Consider the following 20,480-nt stretch of genomic DNA (forward strand, 5'->3'; position numbering starts at 1 on the left):
AAATGCAGAATCAAATGGATTATTCTTTCAGCTAGTGTAAGAAATGAATCCACTGGTGCCAAAATGGTCTGATTGTGATATTAAAATGTATATACTGTATATACCATAGATATAAAATGTATTAATATGTAGTAATATGTAGTATACATAGTACTTCACAAATAAGTCAATACAATAGGTCATGTGATTCTATGCTTTATAATGTTATCAACGTTAGTACTGCTATGTAACCACATTCAGTGTCTGGGTTCAAATATTTACTAAACAAAAATATAAAAGCAACATGCAGCAATTTAAAAGATTTTACTGAGTTACAGTTCATTCAATTCACCTGTGTAATTATTGATCATGCTGTTTATTCAACTTCTTGATATGCCACACCTGTCAGGTGGATGGATTATCTGGCAAAGGATAAATGCTCACTAACAGGGATGTTAACAAATTTGTGCACCACAATTGAGAGAAATAAGCTTTTTATTCTTGGAACATTTCTGGGATCTTTTATTTCAGCTCATGAAACATGGGACCAACACTTCACATGTTGCGTTTATATTTTTGTTCAGTAAAGTTAAGAGATTCATTACTGTCCACTATTCCATTTTCCTATCACAGTTGTGTTTCCATCCAGTTGACTTGTTGCAAATAAAAGTCTGTGCATAATAAATACATAGTGCACATAAATATAACTTTTGAGGTTAAATTCCCATGTACCGAATAAAAAATACAAGTTAAATGGGTTTCCATGGCATTTTCAACTCTAGCCCTACTGTCACTAAAACTGTTAAGTAAGTATAGCTTTTGTGCCCACTCTGGTATGGGCACGTGCTCTCTAGCCAACAGCTACAGTTAAGGTATAGCCTACTACATGATGAGATTACTATAGACAAAAGTGCGAGATTGTTTTTATTGGTCAAATGGCAGCCAAGCATCGATCATCATTTCTATGTTTTGGCCGGGTATGGTTCTCAATCAGGGACAGCTGTCTATCGTGGTCTCTGATTGGGAATCATACTTAGGTAGCCCTTTTTCCCCTCCTTTCAGTGTGGGTAGTTGACTTTGTTAGTGGCACTATAGCCTGCTTAAGCTTCACGGTCGTTTTGTTGGCGACATTAGAAATAAAGTAATGTACGCTCACCACGCTGCACTTTGGTCCACTTCTTATGCCGCCCGTGACATATTTAGGTTATATTGAAGTGTTAGGTTCACAAGGAATAGTTCGGGAATTGGAAAGATGTGTAAGCTTTCTTGAATAACTGGGCCTGCCAGGAGTATTTGTATTCATTAAGGATGCCTTGGGTGCAGCAACATTAAAGCAGGGTAGCCTTGTGGTTAGAGTGATGGTCGAGTAACCGGAAGGTTGCAAGTTCAAATCCCCGAGCTGACAAGGTACAAATCTGTTGTTCTGCCCCTGAACAGTTCCTAGGCTATCATTGAAAATAAGAATTTGTTCTTAACTGACTTGCCTAGTTAAATAAAGGTAATAATAATATACAGTTTAAAATATTACATTACATTTCATAACACTTTTCACAACACATTAAGTGTGTTCCCACAGGCCACTACTCTACTATCACATATCTACAATTCAAGGTCCATGTGTGCACATGTGTAGAGTGTGTGTCATCAATTGCACAGTTGAAGTTGGAAGTTTACATACACCTTAGCCAAATACATGTAAACTCAGTTTTTCACAATTCCTAACATTTAATCCTAGTAAAAATTCCCTGTTTTAGGTCAGTTAGGATCACCACTTTATTTTAAGAATGTGAAATGTCCGAATAATATTAGAGAGAATGATTTATTTCAGCTTTTATTTCTTTCATCACATTCCCAGTGGGTCAGAAGTTTACATACACTCAATTAGTATTTGGCAGCATTGCCTTTAAATTGTTGAACTTGGGTCAAACGTTTCAGGTAGCATTCCACAACCTTCCCACAATAAGTTGGGTGAATTTTGGCCCATTCACCCTGACAGAGCTGGTGTAACTGAGTCAGGTGTGTTAGGTCAGGGCTTTGTGATGGCCACTCCAATACCTTGACTTTGTTGTCCTTTAGCCATTTTGCCACAACTTTGGAAGTATGTTTGGGGTCATTGTCCATTTGGAAGACCCATTTGCGAACAAGATTTAACTTCCTGACTGATGTCTTGAGATGTTGCTTCAATATATCCACATAATTTTTCATCCACATGGTGCCATCTATTTTGTGAAGTGCACCAGTCCCTCCTGCAGCAAAGCACCCCCACAACATGATGCTGCCACCCCCGTGCTTAATGGTTGGAATGGTGTTCCTCAGCTTGCAAGCCTCCCCCTTTTCCTCCAAACATAACGATGGATATTATGGCTAAACATTTCTATTCTTGTTTCATCAGACCAGAGGATATTTCTCCAAAAAGTACAATCTTTGTCCCCATGTGCAGTGTCAAACCGTAGTCTGCCTTTTTTTATGGCGGTGTTGGAGCAGTGGCTTATTCCTTGCTGAGCAGCTTTTTAGGTTATGTCGATATAGGACTTGTTTTTACTGTGGATATAGATACTTTTGTACCTTTTTCCTCCAGCATCTTCACAAGGTCGTTTGCTGTTGTTCTAGGATTGATTTGCACTTTTTGCACTAAAGTACGTTCATCTCTAGGAGACAGAATGCGTCTCCTTCCTGAGTGGTATGACGGCTGCGTGGTCCCATGGTGTTCATACTTGCGTACTATTGTTTGTACAGATGAACGTGGTACCTTCAGCCATTTGGAAATTGTTCCCAAAGATGAATCAGACTTGTGGAGGTCTACAATTTTTCTTCTGAGGTTTTGGCTGATTTCTTTTGATTTTCCCATGATGTCTAGCAAAGAGGCACTGAGTTTGAAGGTAGGCCTTGAAATACATCCACAGGTACACCTCCAATTGACTCAAATTATATAAATTAGCCTATCAGAAGCTTCTAAAGCCATGACATCATTTTCTGGAATTTTCCAAGCTGTTTAAAAGCACAATCAACTAAGTTTATGTAAACTTCTGACCCACTGGAATTGTGATATCGTGGAATAATCTGTCTGTGAACAATTGTTGGAAAAATTACTTGTGTCATGCACAAAGTAGATGTCCTAACCGACTTGCCAAAACTATAGTATGTTAACAAGAAATTTGTGGAGTGGTTGAAAAACGAGTTTTAACGACTCCAACCTAAGTGTATGTAAACTTTCGACTTCATTTGTATGTGTTTCTGTGTCCGTATGTGTGTCTCTTCACAGTCCCTGGTTTTCCATAAGTTGTATTTTTATCTGCTTTTAAAATCGGACTCTACTGCTTGGATCAGTTACCTGACGTGGAATAGAGTTACATGTAGCCATGGCTCTATGTAGCACTGTGCATCTCCCATAGTCTGTTCTGGACTTGGGGACTGTGAAGAGACCTCTTGTGAAATGTTCTTGTTGGGTATGCATGGGTGTCCGAGCTGTGTGCTGGTAGTTTAAACAGACAGCTCGGTACATTCAGCATGTCAACACTTCTTACAAAACAAGTAGTGATTAAGTCAATCTCTCCTCCACTTTGAGCCATGAGAGATTGACCTGCATATATCAATAGTAAAGATTTAAAAAGTTAAGGGGCCTAGACAGCTGCCCTGGGGAATTCCTAATTCTACCTGGATTATGTTAGAAAGGCTTCCATTAAATAACTCTGTTTTCTGTTAGACAGGTAACTCTTTATCCACAATATAGCAAGGGTGTAAAGCCATAACACATACATTTTTCCATCAGCAGACTATGATCGATAATGTCAAAAGCCACACTGAAATCTAAGAAAAAAGCTATTATTAGCAATTTCTCTGAGACAATCAGCAGCCATTTGTGTAAGTGAAGTGCTTGTTGAATGTCCTTCCCTTTACTAAGGGTTGGTAACAGGCTGATTGGTCGGCTATTTGAGCCAGTAAAGGGGGTTTTACTATTCTTAAGTAGCGGAATTACGTTTCTTCCCTCCAGGCCTGGGTCACACACTTTCTAGTAGGGTTAGATGGAAGATATGGTAAATAGGAGTGGCAATATCATCCACTATTATCCTCAGTAATTTTCCATCAACGTTGTCAGACCGCAGTGGCTTGTCATTGTTGATAGACAACAATATTTTTTTCACCTCTTCCACACTCACTTTATAGAATTCAAAATTACAAGGCTTGTCTTTCATAATTTTATCAGTTATACTTCAACGTTTAGTGTCAGTGTTTGTTGCTGGCATGTCATGCCTAAATTTGCTAATCTTCCCAATTAAAAAGGCAATTAAAGTAATTGGTCATATCAGTGGGTTTTGTGATGAATGAGCCATTTGATTAATTGAATGATGGAGCTGAGTTTGCCTTTTTGCCCAAATTTTCATTTAAGCTTTTTACTCACATTTTTATATAATTCTTTATGTGATTTATCTTTGTTTATCTATGTGGCCATATGATTATAGGACTTGGGAGAATAATGATTTGCAATAGACAGCGCATTCAGTATCAGAAATAAAAATACAGCCAGACTGGTCTGCTACTGTGCCTTTCTGTGTCTTTGATATTCTTTCATGCTCAATGATGCACCTTGCCTCTCCACTGCCTATCAGCTATTCGGATTTGTTCTTGTGAATTCATATTGAAAATTGATGCAGTTTTGAATGCTTTTATGGTTAATATATTTTTAGTTAGCCTATTGCATATCTGGACAAACGATCCACCTACCACTACTGTCACTATGAATGGTGGATAGAGGGCAGGATAGACCATTAGACCCAATAAAAAAACACACAACCCTCCTCTGTGCCCAATAAAAAACCACACAACCCTCCCTGTGCCCAATAAAAAACCACACAACCCTCCCTGTGCCCAATAAAAAACCACACAACCTTCCATGTGCCCAATAAAAAAACCACACAACCCTCCCTGTGCCCAATAAAAAACCACACAACCCTCCCTGTGCCCAATAAAAAACACACAACACTCCCCTGTGCACAATAGAAAACCACACTACCCTCCCCTGTGCCCAATAAAAAAACACACTACCCTCCCCTGTGCCCAATAAAAAACACACTACCCTCCCCTGTGCCCAATAAAAACACACTACCCTCCCCTGTGCCCAATAAAAAACCACACTACCCTCCCCTGTGCCCAATAAAAGCCACACTACCCTCCCCTGTGCCCAATGAAAAACACACTACCCTCCCCTGTGCCCAATAAAAAACACACTACCCTCCCCTGTGCCCAATAAAAACACACTACCCTCCCCTGTGCCCAATAAAAAACACACTACCCTCCCCTGTGCCCAATAAAAAACACACTACCCACCCCTGTGCCCAATAAAAAACACACTACCCTCCCCTGTGCCCAATAAAAAACACACTACCCTCCCTTGTGCCCAATAAAAAACCACACAACCCTCCCCAAAGCAAAAAACCCTCACCTTTATCATACCCTGTTCAAAGGCACTTAAATCTTATGTTTTTCACATTCACTCTCTGAATAACACACATACCCAATCCATATCACAATTATCTCAAGGCTTAAAAATCGTTATTTAGCCTGTCTCCGCCACTTCATCTATACTAATTGAAGTGGATTTAACAAGTGACATCAATAAGGGATCATAGCTTTCACCTGGATTCACCTGGTCAGTCTATGTTATGGAAATAACAGGTGTTCATAATGTGTTGTATACTCAGTGTATGTACTCTGGTACCAGATCTGTTTGTGCTGTCTGCCAACTCCATAATATTGACAAAAAAAAACATCTTAAAGGAGTTAGCCATCAGTGACGGAGTTGACAACAGACACTTAAAACAGACATATTTTTTGCCTCTAAAAATAAAAGTTCAATACAAATATTTGTAAAATATGGAAAATTATTTATTTGAAAATCCCCAATAAAAACATAACCATTCTATAAGATCTTTCAGCAATCTGACTGAGTTTATGTTAGACAAAAATCTGACAGCATTTATGTAATTTTTCTTCTTCATTCAAGTGGTATACATAGTTGCAATTTTGTTTTTCCACAGTTGCTTTATAACTCTAGAACCGAATTAAATGTAACATATTCAAACCAAAATTCATATTCAATTTTAATCTCTCAGGCAGATGGAGTTGACAGTTTATGCTTGTGACCATGGTGATTCCAATATGTTTTGCTTCAATCTATCAAAAGTAGAAAACTATACAGAACATGAGGGGTCTTGTTGGTGAAGCCCCAAAATTGCCCTTGCTAGAAGCATGTGTTTCAGACATAAGGAAGTGGAAGGCTGCAAACTTTCTACTTTTAAACTCGAACAAAACAGAGATGCTTGTTCTAGGTCCCAAGAAACAAAGAGATCTTCTGTTGAATCTGACAATTATTCTTAATGGTTGTACAGTCGTCTCAAATAAAACTGTGAAGGACCTCGGCGTTACTCTGGACCCTGATCTCTCTTTTGAAGAACATATCAAGACCATTTCAAGGACAGCTTTTTTCCATCTACGTAACATTGCAAAAATCAGAAACTTTCTGTCCAAAAATGATGCAGAAAAGTTAATCCATGCTTTTGTCACTTCTAGGTTAGACTACTGCAATGCTCTACTTTCCGGCTACCCGGATAAAGCACTAAATAAACTTCAGTTAGTGCTAAATACGGCTGCTAGAATCCTGACTAGAACCAAAAAATTTGATCATATTACTCCAGTGCTAGCCTCTCTACACTGGCTTCCTGGCAAAGCAAGGGCTGATTTCAAGGTTTTACTGCTAACCTACAAAGCATTACATGGGCTTGCTCCTACCTATTTCTCTGATTTGGTCCTGCCGTACATACCTACACGTACGCTACGGTCACAAGACGCAGGCCTCCTAATTGTCCCTAGAATTTCTAAGCAAACAGCTGGAGGCAGGGTTTTCTCCTATAGAGCTCAATTTTTATGGAACGGTCTGCCTACCCATGTCAGAGACGCAAACTCGGTCTCAACCTTTAAGTCTTTACTGAAGACTCATCTCTTCAGTGGGTCATATGATTGAGTGTAGTCTGGCCCAGGAGTGGGAAGGTGAACGGAAAGGCTCTGGAGCAACGGACCGCCCTTGCTGTCTCTGCCTGGCCGGTTCCCCTCTTTCCACTGGGATTCTCTGCCTCTAACCCTATTACAGGGGCTGAGTCACTGGCTTACTGGGGCTCTCTCATGCCGTCCCTGGAAGGGGTGCGTCACCTGAGTGGGTTGATTCACTGATGTGGTCATCCTGTCTGGGTTGGCGCCCCCCCTTGGGTTGTGCCATGGCGGAGATCTTTGTGGGCTATACTCAGCCTTGTCTCAGGATGGTAAGTTGGTGGTTGAAGATATCCCTCTAGTGGTGTGGGGCTGTGCTTTGGCAAAGTGGGTGGGGTTATATTCTTCCTGTTTGGCCCTGTCCGGGGGTGTCCTTGGATGGGGCCACAGTGTCTCCTGACCCCTCCTGTCTCAGCCTCCAGTATTTATGCTGCAGTAGTTTGTGTCGGGGGGCAAGGGTCAGTTTGTTATATCTGGAGTACTTCTCCTGTCCTATTCAGTGTCCTGTGTGAATCTAAGTGTGTGTTCTCTAATTCTCTCCTTCTCTCTTTCTTTCTCTCTCTCGGAGGACCTGAGCCCTAGGACCATGCCTCAGGACTACCTGACATGATGACTCCTTGCTGTCCCCAGTCCACCTGGCCGTGCTGCTGCTCCAGTTTCAACTGACCTGAGCCCTAGGACCATGCCCCAGGACTACCTGACATGATGACTCCTTGCCGCCCACCTGACCGTGCTGCTGCTCCAGTTTCAACTGTTCTCCCTTATTATTATTCGACCATGCTGGTCATTTATGAACATTTGAACATCTTGGCCATGTTCTGTTAAAATCTCCACCCGGCACAGCCAGAAGAGGACTGGCCACCCCACATAGCCTGGTTCCTCTCTAGGTTTCTTCCGAGGTTTTGGCCTTTCTAGGGAGTTTTTCCTAGCCACCGTGCTTCTACACCTGCATTGCTTGCTGTTTGGGGTTTTAGGCTGGGTTTCTGTACAGCACTTTGAGATATCAGCTGATGTACGAAGGGCTATATAAATACATTTGATTTGATTTGATTTGTTGCACTACATGTAATGAGGACAGGAAGAAGGGGTCTTTATGGTATAGCTGACCCTGCTCATTCCTGATTCAATTTGGATTATAGACAAATCTGATGGAGTAAACCAAATCTTTCAGGAATCAAAGTTTTGAGATCAATATTCTCTAGTCACAAAGGACTATTGCAAGAAACTACATCCAATTATTTTTCAGTTAATAGCAATTTTTTAGAATAGTCAATTTTCTATTTTTTGAGAGTTTGAAAATGGGATTCTTTGTTCCAGGGAATTTCCAGGCATTTCACCCTTTGCCTTGATGACACCTTTGCACACTCTTGGCATTCTCTCAATCAGCTTCACCTGGAATGCTTTTCCAACAGTCTTGAAGGAGTTCCCACATATGCTGAGCACTTGTTGGCTGCTTTACCTTCACTCTGCGGTCCAACTCATCCCAAACCATCTCAATTGGGTTGAGGTCGGGTGATTGTGGAGGCCAGATGATTTGATGCAGCACTCCATCACTCTCCTTCTTGGTCAAATAGCCCTTACACAGCCTGGAGGTGTGTTGAGTCATTGTCCTGTTGAAACACAAATGATAGTCCCATTAAGCGCAAACCAGATGGGAAGGTGTATCGCTGCAGAATGCTGTGGTAGCCATGCTAGTTAAGTGGGCCTTGAATTCTAAATAAATCACCGACAGTGTCACCAGCAAAGCATCCCCACACCATCACACCTTCTCCTCCATGCTTCACGGTGGGAACCACACATGCGGAGATCATTCATTCACCTACTCTGCGTCTCACAAAGACACGGCGGTTGGAACCAAAAAGGTCTAATTTGGACTCATCAGACCGAAGGACAGATTTCCACTGGTCTAATGTCCATTGCTCGTGTTTCTTGGCCCAAACAAGTCTCTTCTTCTTATTGGTGCCCTTTATTAGTGGTTTCTTTACAGCAATTTGACCATGAAGGTCTGATTCTGCGTGAACATCAACTGAACAGTTGATGTTGAGATGTGTCTGTTACTTGAACTCTGTGAAGTATTTATTTGGGCGGCAATTTCTGATGCTGGTAACTCTAATGAACTTATCCTCTGCAGCAGAGATAACTCTGGGTCTTCCTTTCCTGTGGCGGTCCTCATGAGAGACAGTTTCAACATAGCACTTGAAGGTTTTTGCGACTGCACTTGAAGAAACTTTCAAAGTTTCATCAGACCAGAGAATCTTGTTTCTCATGGTCTGAGAGTCCTTTAGGTGCCTTTTGGCAAACTCCAAGCGGGCTGTCATGTGCATTTTACTGAGGAGTGGCTTCCATCTGGCCACTCTACCATAAAGGCCTGATTGGTTGAGTACTCTAGGAAGAGTCTAGGTGGTTCCAAACTTCTTCCATTTAAGAATGATGGAGGCTACTGTGTTCTTGGGGACCTTCAATGCTGCAGAAATTTGTTGGTACCCTTCCACAGATCTGTGCCTGGACACAATTCTGTCTTGAAGCTCTACGGACAATTCATTCGACCTCATGGCTTGGATTTTGCTCTGACATGCACTGTCAACTGTGAGAACTTATATAGACAGGTGTGTGCCTTTCAAAATCATGTCCAATCAATTGAATTTACCACAGGTGGACTCCAATCAAGTTGTAGAAACATCTCAAGGATGATCAATGGAAACAGGACGCACTTGAGCTTTATTCTTTTATTACACATTTGCGAAAATGTCTAAAAACCTGTTTTCACTTTTTCATTATGGGATATTCTGTGTAGATCGATGAGGATTATTTTTTATTTAATCCATTTTAGAATAAGGCATAATGTAACAAAATTTGGTAAAAGGGAAAGGGTCTGAATACTTTCCAAAAGCACTGTATATGCATGAGGGTGAGTAAGTACCAGGTTAAGGACCAAGACTAAAGGGGCTAACCTTACAAACCGATAACAATCCCCAAGGATCCCTGTATTGATTTTTTGGCAGGTAATTTGAATTTATGAGGTCTAGGTTCAAACTGGCAGCTGCACCCCATGTGTTGGTGTCTGTAATACACATGTGGACTGGGGTTAAACCATCTAACCCTAGTCACATATCTACCATAAGCATAGTGGATCATGTTTTTTGGAGGGATACTCTGATTACAGGTGTGTGTGTGTGTGTGTGTGTGTGTGTGTGTGTGTGTGTGTGTGGGAGAGAGAGAGAACTGGATGGGATTCCCTTTGATCAAAGACTCCCTGGAGGATTATTTACATTTCAGTTTTGCAATTTAGGCTGGAATTCAATCAGGTAATGATGACAGGTAATTGTGAAATGTGAAAGTTGCTATATAGTTTTTGAACACTTGATGGCGCAACAGTCCTTCAAATAGTTATGTGTTTTTATTGTTGGCATATATTGTCAATGCGATATCTACTGCAGCTGTGATCCTCCACATACAACACCCGTTTTGCCAGTCACATTCTGTTAAAGGTCCCCAAAACACACACATCCCTGGGTCACTCGTGTTTTCAGTTCGCTGCAGCCCCTGGAACGAGATGCAACAAACACTCAAACTGGACAGTTTTATCTCAATCTCTTCATTCAAAGACTCAGTCATGGACACTCTTACTGACAGTTGTGGCTGATTTGCGTGATGTATTGTTGTCTGTGTCCAATGTCTGTACTATGTTGTGTTGCTACCATGTTGTTGTGACGTTGTGTTGCTACCGTGTTGTCGTGTGTTGCTGCCTTGCTATGTTGTTGTCTTATGGCTCTCTTTATGTAGTGTTATGTTGTCTCTCTTGTCATGATGTATGTTTTGTTCTATATTTACATGCTTTTATTTTTTTCAATCCCAGCCCCCGTTCCCGCAGGAGGCCTTTTGCCGTTTGTTCGGTCTTCATTGTAAATAAGCATTTGTTCTTAACTGACATGCCTAGTTAAATAAAGGTGAAATAAAAATAAAAATGATGCTACACTTTGCGCTGACGGTTCTTGCGCCCTATTTCTACCCCCCCCCCCCGCACGTGATATTAGATCGGAGCATGCGCACACATGGTTAGGCTAGGCACATCTGCAATGACGTAAACTGAACCGCCCAGCCTGAAAAAGCTGCCAATTTGAAGCAGCTCGGAACTTGGCTGTGGTTCCAGACCGGGTATACTGTATTAAAGGGAGCTATACTTCATCTCAATTTAGCTGTGTTACATGCACTGTCATAGACCTAGTCTATTTGCTATTATTAAGTAGAGTACTACCTGCGTTATCCAAAAGTAACAACTCAGCAAACACACCAAGTCTATTTTAAAAAGGACAGTTGGGCTATAAATTAGGTCTCCTTATTCTTGGGGATAGACTATTTTCTGCAAAGTGAGTTGTATTTTAGCCTGTGCTCCTCTGTTTTCTCAAGGGGAGCGAGCCACTGCAGTAGCGGTATGAGAGTCCAAGAAAAAGAGAATGGCATAAACCGAGAAGAGATGCACAGAGGAGAGAAGTGATCTGGCTACCACGGAACTCAGTGTAGACGAAGTCTATTGTCTGCAATCTGTACTCTACTCTCCACAGTTGGGTTTTGTCGCTGCCAATGAAAATGAAGACGGTAACTATCTGCTTGAAGTCTATCAGCACTCCATAGACACAACTCATGCACGTTTAACGGAGCCAACGCAGATCCCTCTTCTTTAAAACCTGTAGGCTATCCATCTTTAGAAAATAACAGAAAATGCAATGACTCATCTTTCACATTGTGGACTACATATTTTGGAAAATCTCTTTTGTGATTTTAACAACACGAGAAATAGATCAAAAGTGAAAAAGTATACCCTATAGGCACTTACAATTCCTGACACGGTGTTTGGTGAGTAGCCTAAATGTTGGTTAAAGTTGCAAACTTGCATCCACTATTTATTCCATAATTTTTATAGAACAGTGTATCTTTTAAAACTGGTTTGATGCCTATGAGCACTTGGCATAGCCCAGGCTACTTTAACTTGCACTGTTACATTTGTAACTCACTAAAACAGATCCACATCTGTAAGAACAGTCTGTCTGTGTCGGCAAAGTCAAACAAACCCAAATTACTTGCCGAGATAGAGTGCCTAGGCGAGGCTACTAACAATAATGATTCCCGGCATTTTCAAACTCTTTTCGAAATCCCTAAAATAAGAACAGCGCTGGACTGTTTGTATTACATTCCAGTTGTAGTTGAATTACAGATTAACAGGAGCAGTGTAAAGTCACTTGTTTTTATTTGAGCGATCGGTTTGTCGCTTGGTCGGTCGTTGCAGTCTGATGTATTCGGGCCGAGTGCCAACTGTCTGGGTCAGACGGAGTGGCCAAGTAGATTTAGCGCTGCTGTCTGGATATGTGCAGCTATGTTGGTTATATAGCCTTTAGAGAAGATACAACACGCCGCTTCCAACACTATGGATCCTATCCACAGATAGATACCCACCCGTACTGTCTTTACGCGCATCGGATAGATCAGAGGTGATTGGTGGAATTTACGCGTCATTTTCGCTAGGACCTAAACTTGGAACCTCGCCTGCGCTTGGTTCTAACAGTATGACATGCAATTTATGAGCTGTGTGAGTGAGTGACCTTCTCTTTCTTGAAGAATATCCGGTAAGTGATTTGAAATATACATGTTTTTATTGATTTATTGATCAATTGCTTGATAGGTTAATAATGTATGAATGTGATGAATGTGTGCAACCTGTTATAGAGACAGGTGCTGTGTTGACTGGGGAGGCTGGTGGACATCAGCACACGCTGCTTTTGTACTTGATCGATGAGTTGTTGTGGTTGTTGACTTGCTGTTGAACTGTGTGTGTCATAACCGTCCTTAAACACACACCTCTGGTTTATCAGGCTGGTTTAGCAGGCTGGTTTATCAGTACTGGTTTAGAAGGCTGGTTTAGCAGTACTGGTTTAGCCGGCTGGTTTAGTAGTACTGGTTGAGCAGGCTGGTTTAGCAGGCTGGTTTATCAGTACTGGTTTAGCAGGCTGGTTTAGCAGGCTGGTTTAGCAGTACTGGTTTAGCAAGCTGGTTTAGCAGTACTGGTTTAGCAGGCTGGTTTATCAGTACTGGTTTAGCAGGCTGGTTTAGCAGTACTGGTTTAGCAAGCTGGTTTAGCAGTACTGTTTTAGCAGGCTGTTTTATCAGGCTGGTTTATCAGTACTGGTTTATCAGTTATTTTGTAGCAGGTATGCTTATTTACCTATGAAATTATGTATTCACAGGTATGCATATGGATTGGTCAAGACAAGCTTTCAATATAGATCTAGATCTATAGATCTGCTGCATGGAATGTGTTTGAAGAGACTGACTGATCTACTGCTGGATTCTAGCATCACCACCGCGTGGCTGACATGAGCTCAGAGGGAAACGCCAGTGAGGTCTGGAAGTGTCAGTTGCCCTCAGGAAGAAGCTGAGTGTCTCTGAGACATTCTCTGTGTGAGACCTGGATGAGACGAGAAGAGAAGGAGAAGTAGTGATAACATTTCCCACACAGAGAACCTAAAACCATGGGCTTGTTATGGTGCCAGGCACGCCGTACTGAACGTGTTTTCCTAGCCCATCAATAGCACCACCACCCCCCTCAACCCTCCTCCCCCCAATCCCATGTCAGACCTTTCTCTAAATTATGGAGATTTTGTGGAAGACGCTGACTTGGATATTGATATTGAGTATGGTGGTGGTCATGGCTTCCTCTGAATTTCAAAGACTTTCGCACAACTCACAAGGTATGATTGCGCATTGCTTAATAACCTTTTACTGAAGTGGACTAAATCTGGGTCATACAGTGATTCATGGTCGTCTTAAATAGATCTACTTTGAAACAAAAGGATACACCTCAAACAAATGGTTATGGGCTTAAAAAAAGACGACACCTGTACCATGTTAGATATAGAGTAGAAATTTATTCCATTTTGAGTTTGCATCCCAATATTACACTTTATATACATCACAGAAGATTGAAATATACCAAAACTGTTTGACATAGAAATACCATTTTTATTTTTTATAACCTTTATTAATTATGAAATTATGAAAATTATGATTAACATTCCATCCATGTGGCCACTAGAGGACACTATACGTGATAGACTGCATAAAAGGGGTTTGTGCACATCTATCAAGGTACTAGAAATGCTCTCCTTTAGAGAAAGTGATTTCTCTAAGCAGTGAGGCAGGTGTAGGCATGGTTGCTGCACATGGTCAGTGGTCAGTCAGTCATTGAGACATCTGTAACATCTGGTGATCCTGACCTCACTGTTGTTTTAGAGGGATGAATCACAACCTGCTAGCTCTGGCACACTGTGAGGTCATGTCTGTCCTGTCACTGTCTGAGTTCCACTATAGACATACACTAACATTCTACTTTCTATGAGTCCTACTATCTGTAGTGTGTATCCTGTATGTATTCTGCAATGGCTAGATCCCTCTCATTTGTCTCTTTCTCCTCCTCATACACCCCTCCTCCGATGGCTCGTCCCTCCATCCCCCCATTCATTATTTTCTGTAAAAGACGAGTACCTGTCCTACTTGCAGCACTTCCAGCTGACTGTGCCAGTGCGAGTGGACGAGAACGGGGACTTCCTCAGCTACACTGTGAAACATCACAAGCCCGGTCGCAGGAGACGAACCGCTGACGCCACCAACACCACCATTGGCCCAGAGCCAACCGACCACGCCGAACAGGACCCGGCCCAGTCCCGGCTCTTCTACAGACTGTCGGCTTACGGAAAGCACTTTCACTTAAACCTGACCCTCAACCCCCACCTGGTGTCCAAACATTTCACGGTGGAGTACTGGGGGAGAGAGGGCCTGGAGTGGAGACATGACATGGTGGAGAACTGCCACTATGTAGGATACCTGCAGGATCAGTACAGCTCCACCAGAGTAGCGCTCAGTAACTGTAAGGGCTTGGTGAGTACCATGGGATGTGTTTGGTTCGGCGGTGTGTTGGAAGGAAGCTGCTGTATGTAGTAGCCAAGCAGTATTGGAATGTGTGATGATGGGATGGAAGAGAGGACAACCTGATCTTTGTGTTTCGTAGAACACCCACCACCACTCTACTCCCCTTCATAGCTTTCTGTAACTTTAGTTTTGAGTATGTCTGAGTGTATTTGTGTATATTTGAGTGTGTTTGAATAGTACTCAAGGACCTGTTTTGTGAGGAGGCCAGGAGGCCCCCATTGACCAGTCTTCTCCCTGTCTGAGTCACAGAGAGTTATTACTATGCCGTCTCTCTGCTCTGCTGCTCTGCTTACCTCAGACAAACCCACAGCTCTACAGGATTAGACAGAGTGTAGTTTGCTAAATAGCATGTTGGCCTCCCTCCACCTGGCACAGTGACACTGTTAGGATAGGGCACAGTGACACTGTTAAGATAGGGAACAGTGACACTGTTAGGATAGGGCACAGTAAGATAAGGCTGATGAGGAAAGTTCTCTACAGGATCATCAGAGCTCTAGTCACAGCCAGCCAGCAAGCCAGCCAACCAGGCAGTCAGCCATCCAGCCAGCCAGTCCACCCACTATAAAGAACCTAATATGCAGCCAGCCAGAAACCAGACAGCCAACCAGTTAGTCTGCCCACTATAAAGAACCTAACACATTGCCAGGCAGCCAGCCAGTCAGTTCACCATAGTGTACCCCACACCTATCCTTCTCAATGGACTGTGACAGTAAATATGCAGGGCTGTCTTTCTGTATGCTTACTAAACAGTCAGGACCAACTCTCTTGTTTTGGGGATGCATCAAACTTTTCCTCAGGTTTCAGTTTCCCCAGATAAACTAATGCCCAGTCCCAAATCAACCCCTAGCCCCTAACTTACCCCTAGGCATTTGTTGTAGATCTGAAGAGGTTGGATGGATGAGTGCAGGTGATATGGTAATAGCTCCACACAGCCCCAGCCCAGGACTATCTGGTAGTGTCAGATCTATGAGACGTGTCTGTTTGGAGGTAAGGGACTAGACAAGGAGGTTATGAACGGGGCTTGAGTTTCTCCAGTGAAAAAATAAAGAAAGGATTGTGTTGCTTTTTGTGGGCCTTAACGAGGCAGCTAATCAAAGCTTAGGTATTGTTCCTCTTAAAGTTGTTGATCTTAGACTGATGGACTAGCCAGACTGTCTTTGTTAAAACTCACCACTGATGGACTGACCAGACTGTCTTTGTTAAAACTCACCACTGATAGACTGGCCAGACTGTCTTTGTTAAAACTCACCACAGATGGACTGGCCAGAATGTCTTCATTAAAACTCACCACTGACGGACTGACCAGACTGTCTTTGTTAAAACTCACCACTGATAGACTGGCCAGACTGTCTTTGTTAAAACTCACCACTAATGGACTGACCAGACTGTCTTTGTTAAAACTCACCACTGATGGACTGACCAGACTGTCTTTGTTAAAACTCACCACTGATGGACTGACCAGACTGTCTTTGTTAAAACTCACCACTGATGGACTGACCAGACTGTCTTTGTTAAAACTCACCACTAATGGACTGACCAGACTGTCTTTGTTAAAACTCACCACTGATAGACTGACCAGACTGTCTTCATTAAAACTCACCACTGATGGACTGACCAGACTGTCTTTGTTAAAACTCACCACTGATGGACTGACCAGACTGTCTTTGTTAAAACTCACCACTGATGGACTGACCAGACCGTCTTCATTAAAACTCACCACTGATGGACTGACCAGACTGTCTTTGTTAAAACTCACCGCTGATGGACTGACCAGACTGTCTTCATTAAAACTCACTACTGATAGACTGCCAGACTGTCTTCGTTAAAACTCACCACTGATAGACTGACCAGATTGTCTTTGTTAAAACTCACCACTGATGGACTGACCAGACTGTCTTTGTTAAAACTCACCACTGATGGACTGACCAGACTGTCTTTGTTAAAAATAACCACTGATAGACTGACCAGACTGTCTTTGTTAAAAATAACCACTGATAGACTGACCAGACTGTCTTTGTTAAAACTCACCACTGATGGACTGACCAGACTGTCTTTGTTAAAACTCACCGCTGATGGACTGGCCAGACTGTCTTCATTAAAACTCACCACTGATAGACTGCCAGACTGTCTTCATTAAAACTCACCACTGATAGACTACCATACTGTCTTCAATAAAACTCACCACTGATAGATTGCCAGACTGTCTTTATTAAAACTCACCACTGATAGACTGACCAGATTGTCTTTGTTAAAACTCACCACTGATAGACTGCCAGACTGTCTTTGTTAAAACGCACCACTGATAGACTGACCAGATTGTCTTTGTTAAAACTCACCACTGATAGACTGCCAGACTGTCTTTGTTAAAACTCACCACTGATAGACTGCCAGACTGTCTTTGTTAAAACTCACCACTGATAGACTGCCAGACTGTCTTTGTTAAAACGCACCACTGATAGACTGCCAGACTGTCTTTGTTAAAACGCACCACTGATAGACTGACCAGACTGTCTTTGTTAAAACTCACCACTGATGGACTGACCAGACTGTCTTTGTTAAAACTCACCACTAATGGACTGACCAGACTGTCTTTGTTAAAACTCACCACTGATAGACTGGCCAGACTGTCTTTGTTAAAACTCACCACTAATGGACTGACCAGACTGTCTTTGTTAAAACTCACCACTGATGGACTGACCAGACTGTCTTTGTTAAAACTCACCACTGATGGACTGACCAGACTGTCTTTGTTAAAACTCACCACTGATGGACTGACCAGACTGTCTTTGTTAAAACTCACCACTAATGGACTGACCAGACTGTCTTTGTTAAAACTCACCACTGATAGACTGACCAGACTGTCTTCATTAAAACTCACCACTGATGGACTGACCAGACTGTCTTTGTTAAAACTCACCACTGATGGACTGACCAGACTGTCTTTGTTAAAACTCACCACTGATGGACTGACCAGACCGTCTTCATTAAAACTCACCACTGATGGACTGACCAGACTGTCTTTGTTAAAACTCACCGCTGATGGACTGACCAGACTGTCTTCATTAAAACTCACTACTGATAGACTGCCAGACTGTCTTCGTTAAAACTCACCACTGATAGACTGACCAGATTGTCTTTGTTAAAACTCACCACTGATGGACTGACCAGACTGTCTTTGTTAAAACTCACCACTGATGGACTGACCAGACTGTCTTTGTTAAAAATAACCACTGATAGACTGACCAGACTGTCTTTGTTAAAAATAACCACTGATAGACTGACCAGACTGTCTTTGTTAAAACTCACCACTGATGGACTGACCAGACTGTCTTTGTTAAAACTCACCGCTGATGGACTGGCCAGACTGTCTTCATTAAAACTCACCACTGATAGACTGCCAGACTGTCTTCATTAAAACTCACCACTGATAGACTACCATACTGTCTTCAATAAAACTCACCACTGATAGATTGCCAGACTGTCTTTATTAAAACTCACCACTGATAGACTGACCAGATTGTCTTTGTTAAAACTCACCACTGATAGACTGCCAGACTGTCTTTGTTAAAACGCACCACTGATAGACTGACCAGATTGTCTTTGTTAAAACTCACCACTGATAGACTGCCAGACTGTCTTTGTTAAAACTCACCACTGATAGACTGCCAGACTGTCTTTGTTAAAACTCACCACTGATAGACTGCCAGACTGTCTTTGTTAAAACGCACCACTGATAGACTGCCAGACTGTCTTTGTTAAAACGCACCACTGATAGACTGACCAGACTGTCTTTGTTAAAACTCACCACTGATGGACTGACCAGACTGTCTTTGTTAAAACTCACCACTAATGGACTGACCAGACTGTCTTTGTTAAAACTCACCACTGATAGACTGACCAGACTGTCTTCATTAAAACTCACCACTGATGGACTGACCAGACTGTCTTTGTTAAATACTCACCACTGATGGACTGACCAGACTGTCTTTGTTAAAACTCACCACTGATGGACTGACCAGACCGTCTTCATTAAAACTCACCACTGATGGACTGACCAGACTGTCTTTGTTAAAACTCACCGCTGATGGACTGACCAGACTGTCTTCATTAAAACTCACTACTGATAGACTGCCAGACTGTCTTCGTTAAAACTCACCACTGATAGACTGACCAGATTGTCTTTGTTAAAACTCACCACTGATGGACTGACCAGACTGTCTTTGTTAAAACTCACCACTGATGGACTGACCAGACTGTCTTTGTTAAAAATAACCACTGATAGACTGACCAGACTGTCTTTGTTAAAAATAACCACTGATAGACTGACCAGACTGTCTTTGTTAAAACTCACCACTGATGGACTGACCAGACTGTCTTTGTTAAAACTCACCGCTGATGGACTGGCCAGACTGTCTTCATTAAAACTCACCACTGATAGACTGCCAGACTGTCTTCATTAAAACTCACCACTGATAGACTACCATACTGTCTTCAATAAAACTCACCACTGATAGATTGCCAGACTGTCTTTATTAAAACGCACCACTGATAGACTGACCAGATTGTCTTTGTTAAAACTCACCACTGATAGACTGCCAGACTGTCTTTGTTAAAACTCACCACTGATAGACTGCCAGACTGTCTTTGTTAAAACTCACCACTGATAGACTGCCAGACTGTCTTTGTTAAAACGCACCACTGATAGACTGCCAGACTGTCTTTGTTAAAACGCACCACTGATAGACTGACCAGACTGTCTTTGTTAAAACTCACCACTGATGGACTGGCCAGACTGTCTTCAATAAAACTCACCACTGACAGACTGCCAGACTGTCTTCATTAAAACTCACCACTGATAGACTACCAGACTGTCTTTGTTAAAACTCACCACTGATAGACTGACCAGACTGTCTTTGTTAAAACTCACCACTGATGGACTGACCAGACTGTCTTTGTTAAAACTCACCACTGATGGACTGACCAGACTGTCTTTGTTAAAAATAACCACTGATAGACTGACCAGACTGTCTTTGTGAAAACTCACCGCTGATGGACTGGCCAGACTGTCTTCAATAAAACTCACCACTGATAGACTGCCAGACTGTCTTCATTAAAACTCACCACTGATAGATTGCCAGACTGTCTTTATTAAAACTCACCACTGATAGACTGCCAGACTGTCTTTGTTAAAACGCACCACTGATAGACTGACCAGACTGTCTTTGTTAAAACTCACCACTGATAGACTGCCAGACTGTCTTCATTAAAACTCACCACTGATAGACTACCATACTGTCTTCAATAAAACTCAACACTGATAGATTGCCAGACTGTCTTTATTAAAACTCACCACTGATAGACTGCCAGACTGTCTTTGTTAAAACGCACCACTGATAGACTGCCAGACTGTCTTTGTTAAAACTCACCACTGATAGACTGCTAGACTGTCTTTGTTAAAACGCACCACTGATAGACTGACC

General features: G+C 42.2%; 1 protein-coding gene across 1 annotated transcript in view; it reads left to right on the plus strand.

The window, feature by feature from the left end:
• Positions 1-11,149: 11,149 nt before the first annotated feature.
• Positions 11,150-20,480, plus strand: part of LOC118372715 (A disintegrin and metalloproteinase with thrombospondin motifs 6-like) — a 174,654-nt gene continuing 165,323 nt past the window's right edge. The window contains exons 1-3 of the mRNA XM_052458315.1: positions 11,150-11,616; positions 13,260-13,763; positions 14,549-14,949. Of these exons, the coding sequence (XP_052314275.1) occupies positions 13,664-13,763; positions 14,549-14,949 (501 nt within the window). The 5' untranslated portion in view covers positions 11,150-11,616; positions 13,260-13,663. The remainder of the gene's footprint in view (positions 11,617-13,259; positions 13,764-14,548; positions 14,950-20,480) is intronic.

Source organism: Oncorhynchus keta, chromosome 12 (genome assembly GCF_023373465.1).
Source record: "Oncorhynchus keta strain PuntledgeMale-10-30-2019 chromosome 12, Oket_V2, whole genome shotgun sequence".
Taxonomy (NCBI): domain Eukaryota; kingdom Metazoa; phylum Chordata; class Actinopteri; order Salmoniformes; family Salmonidae; genus Oncorhynchus; species Oncorhynchus keta.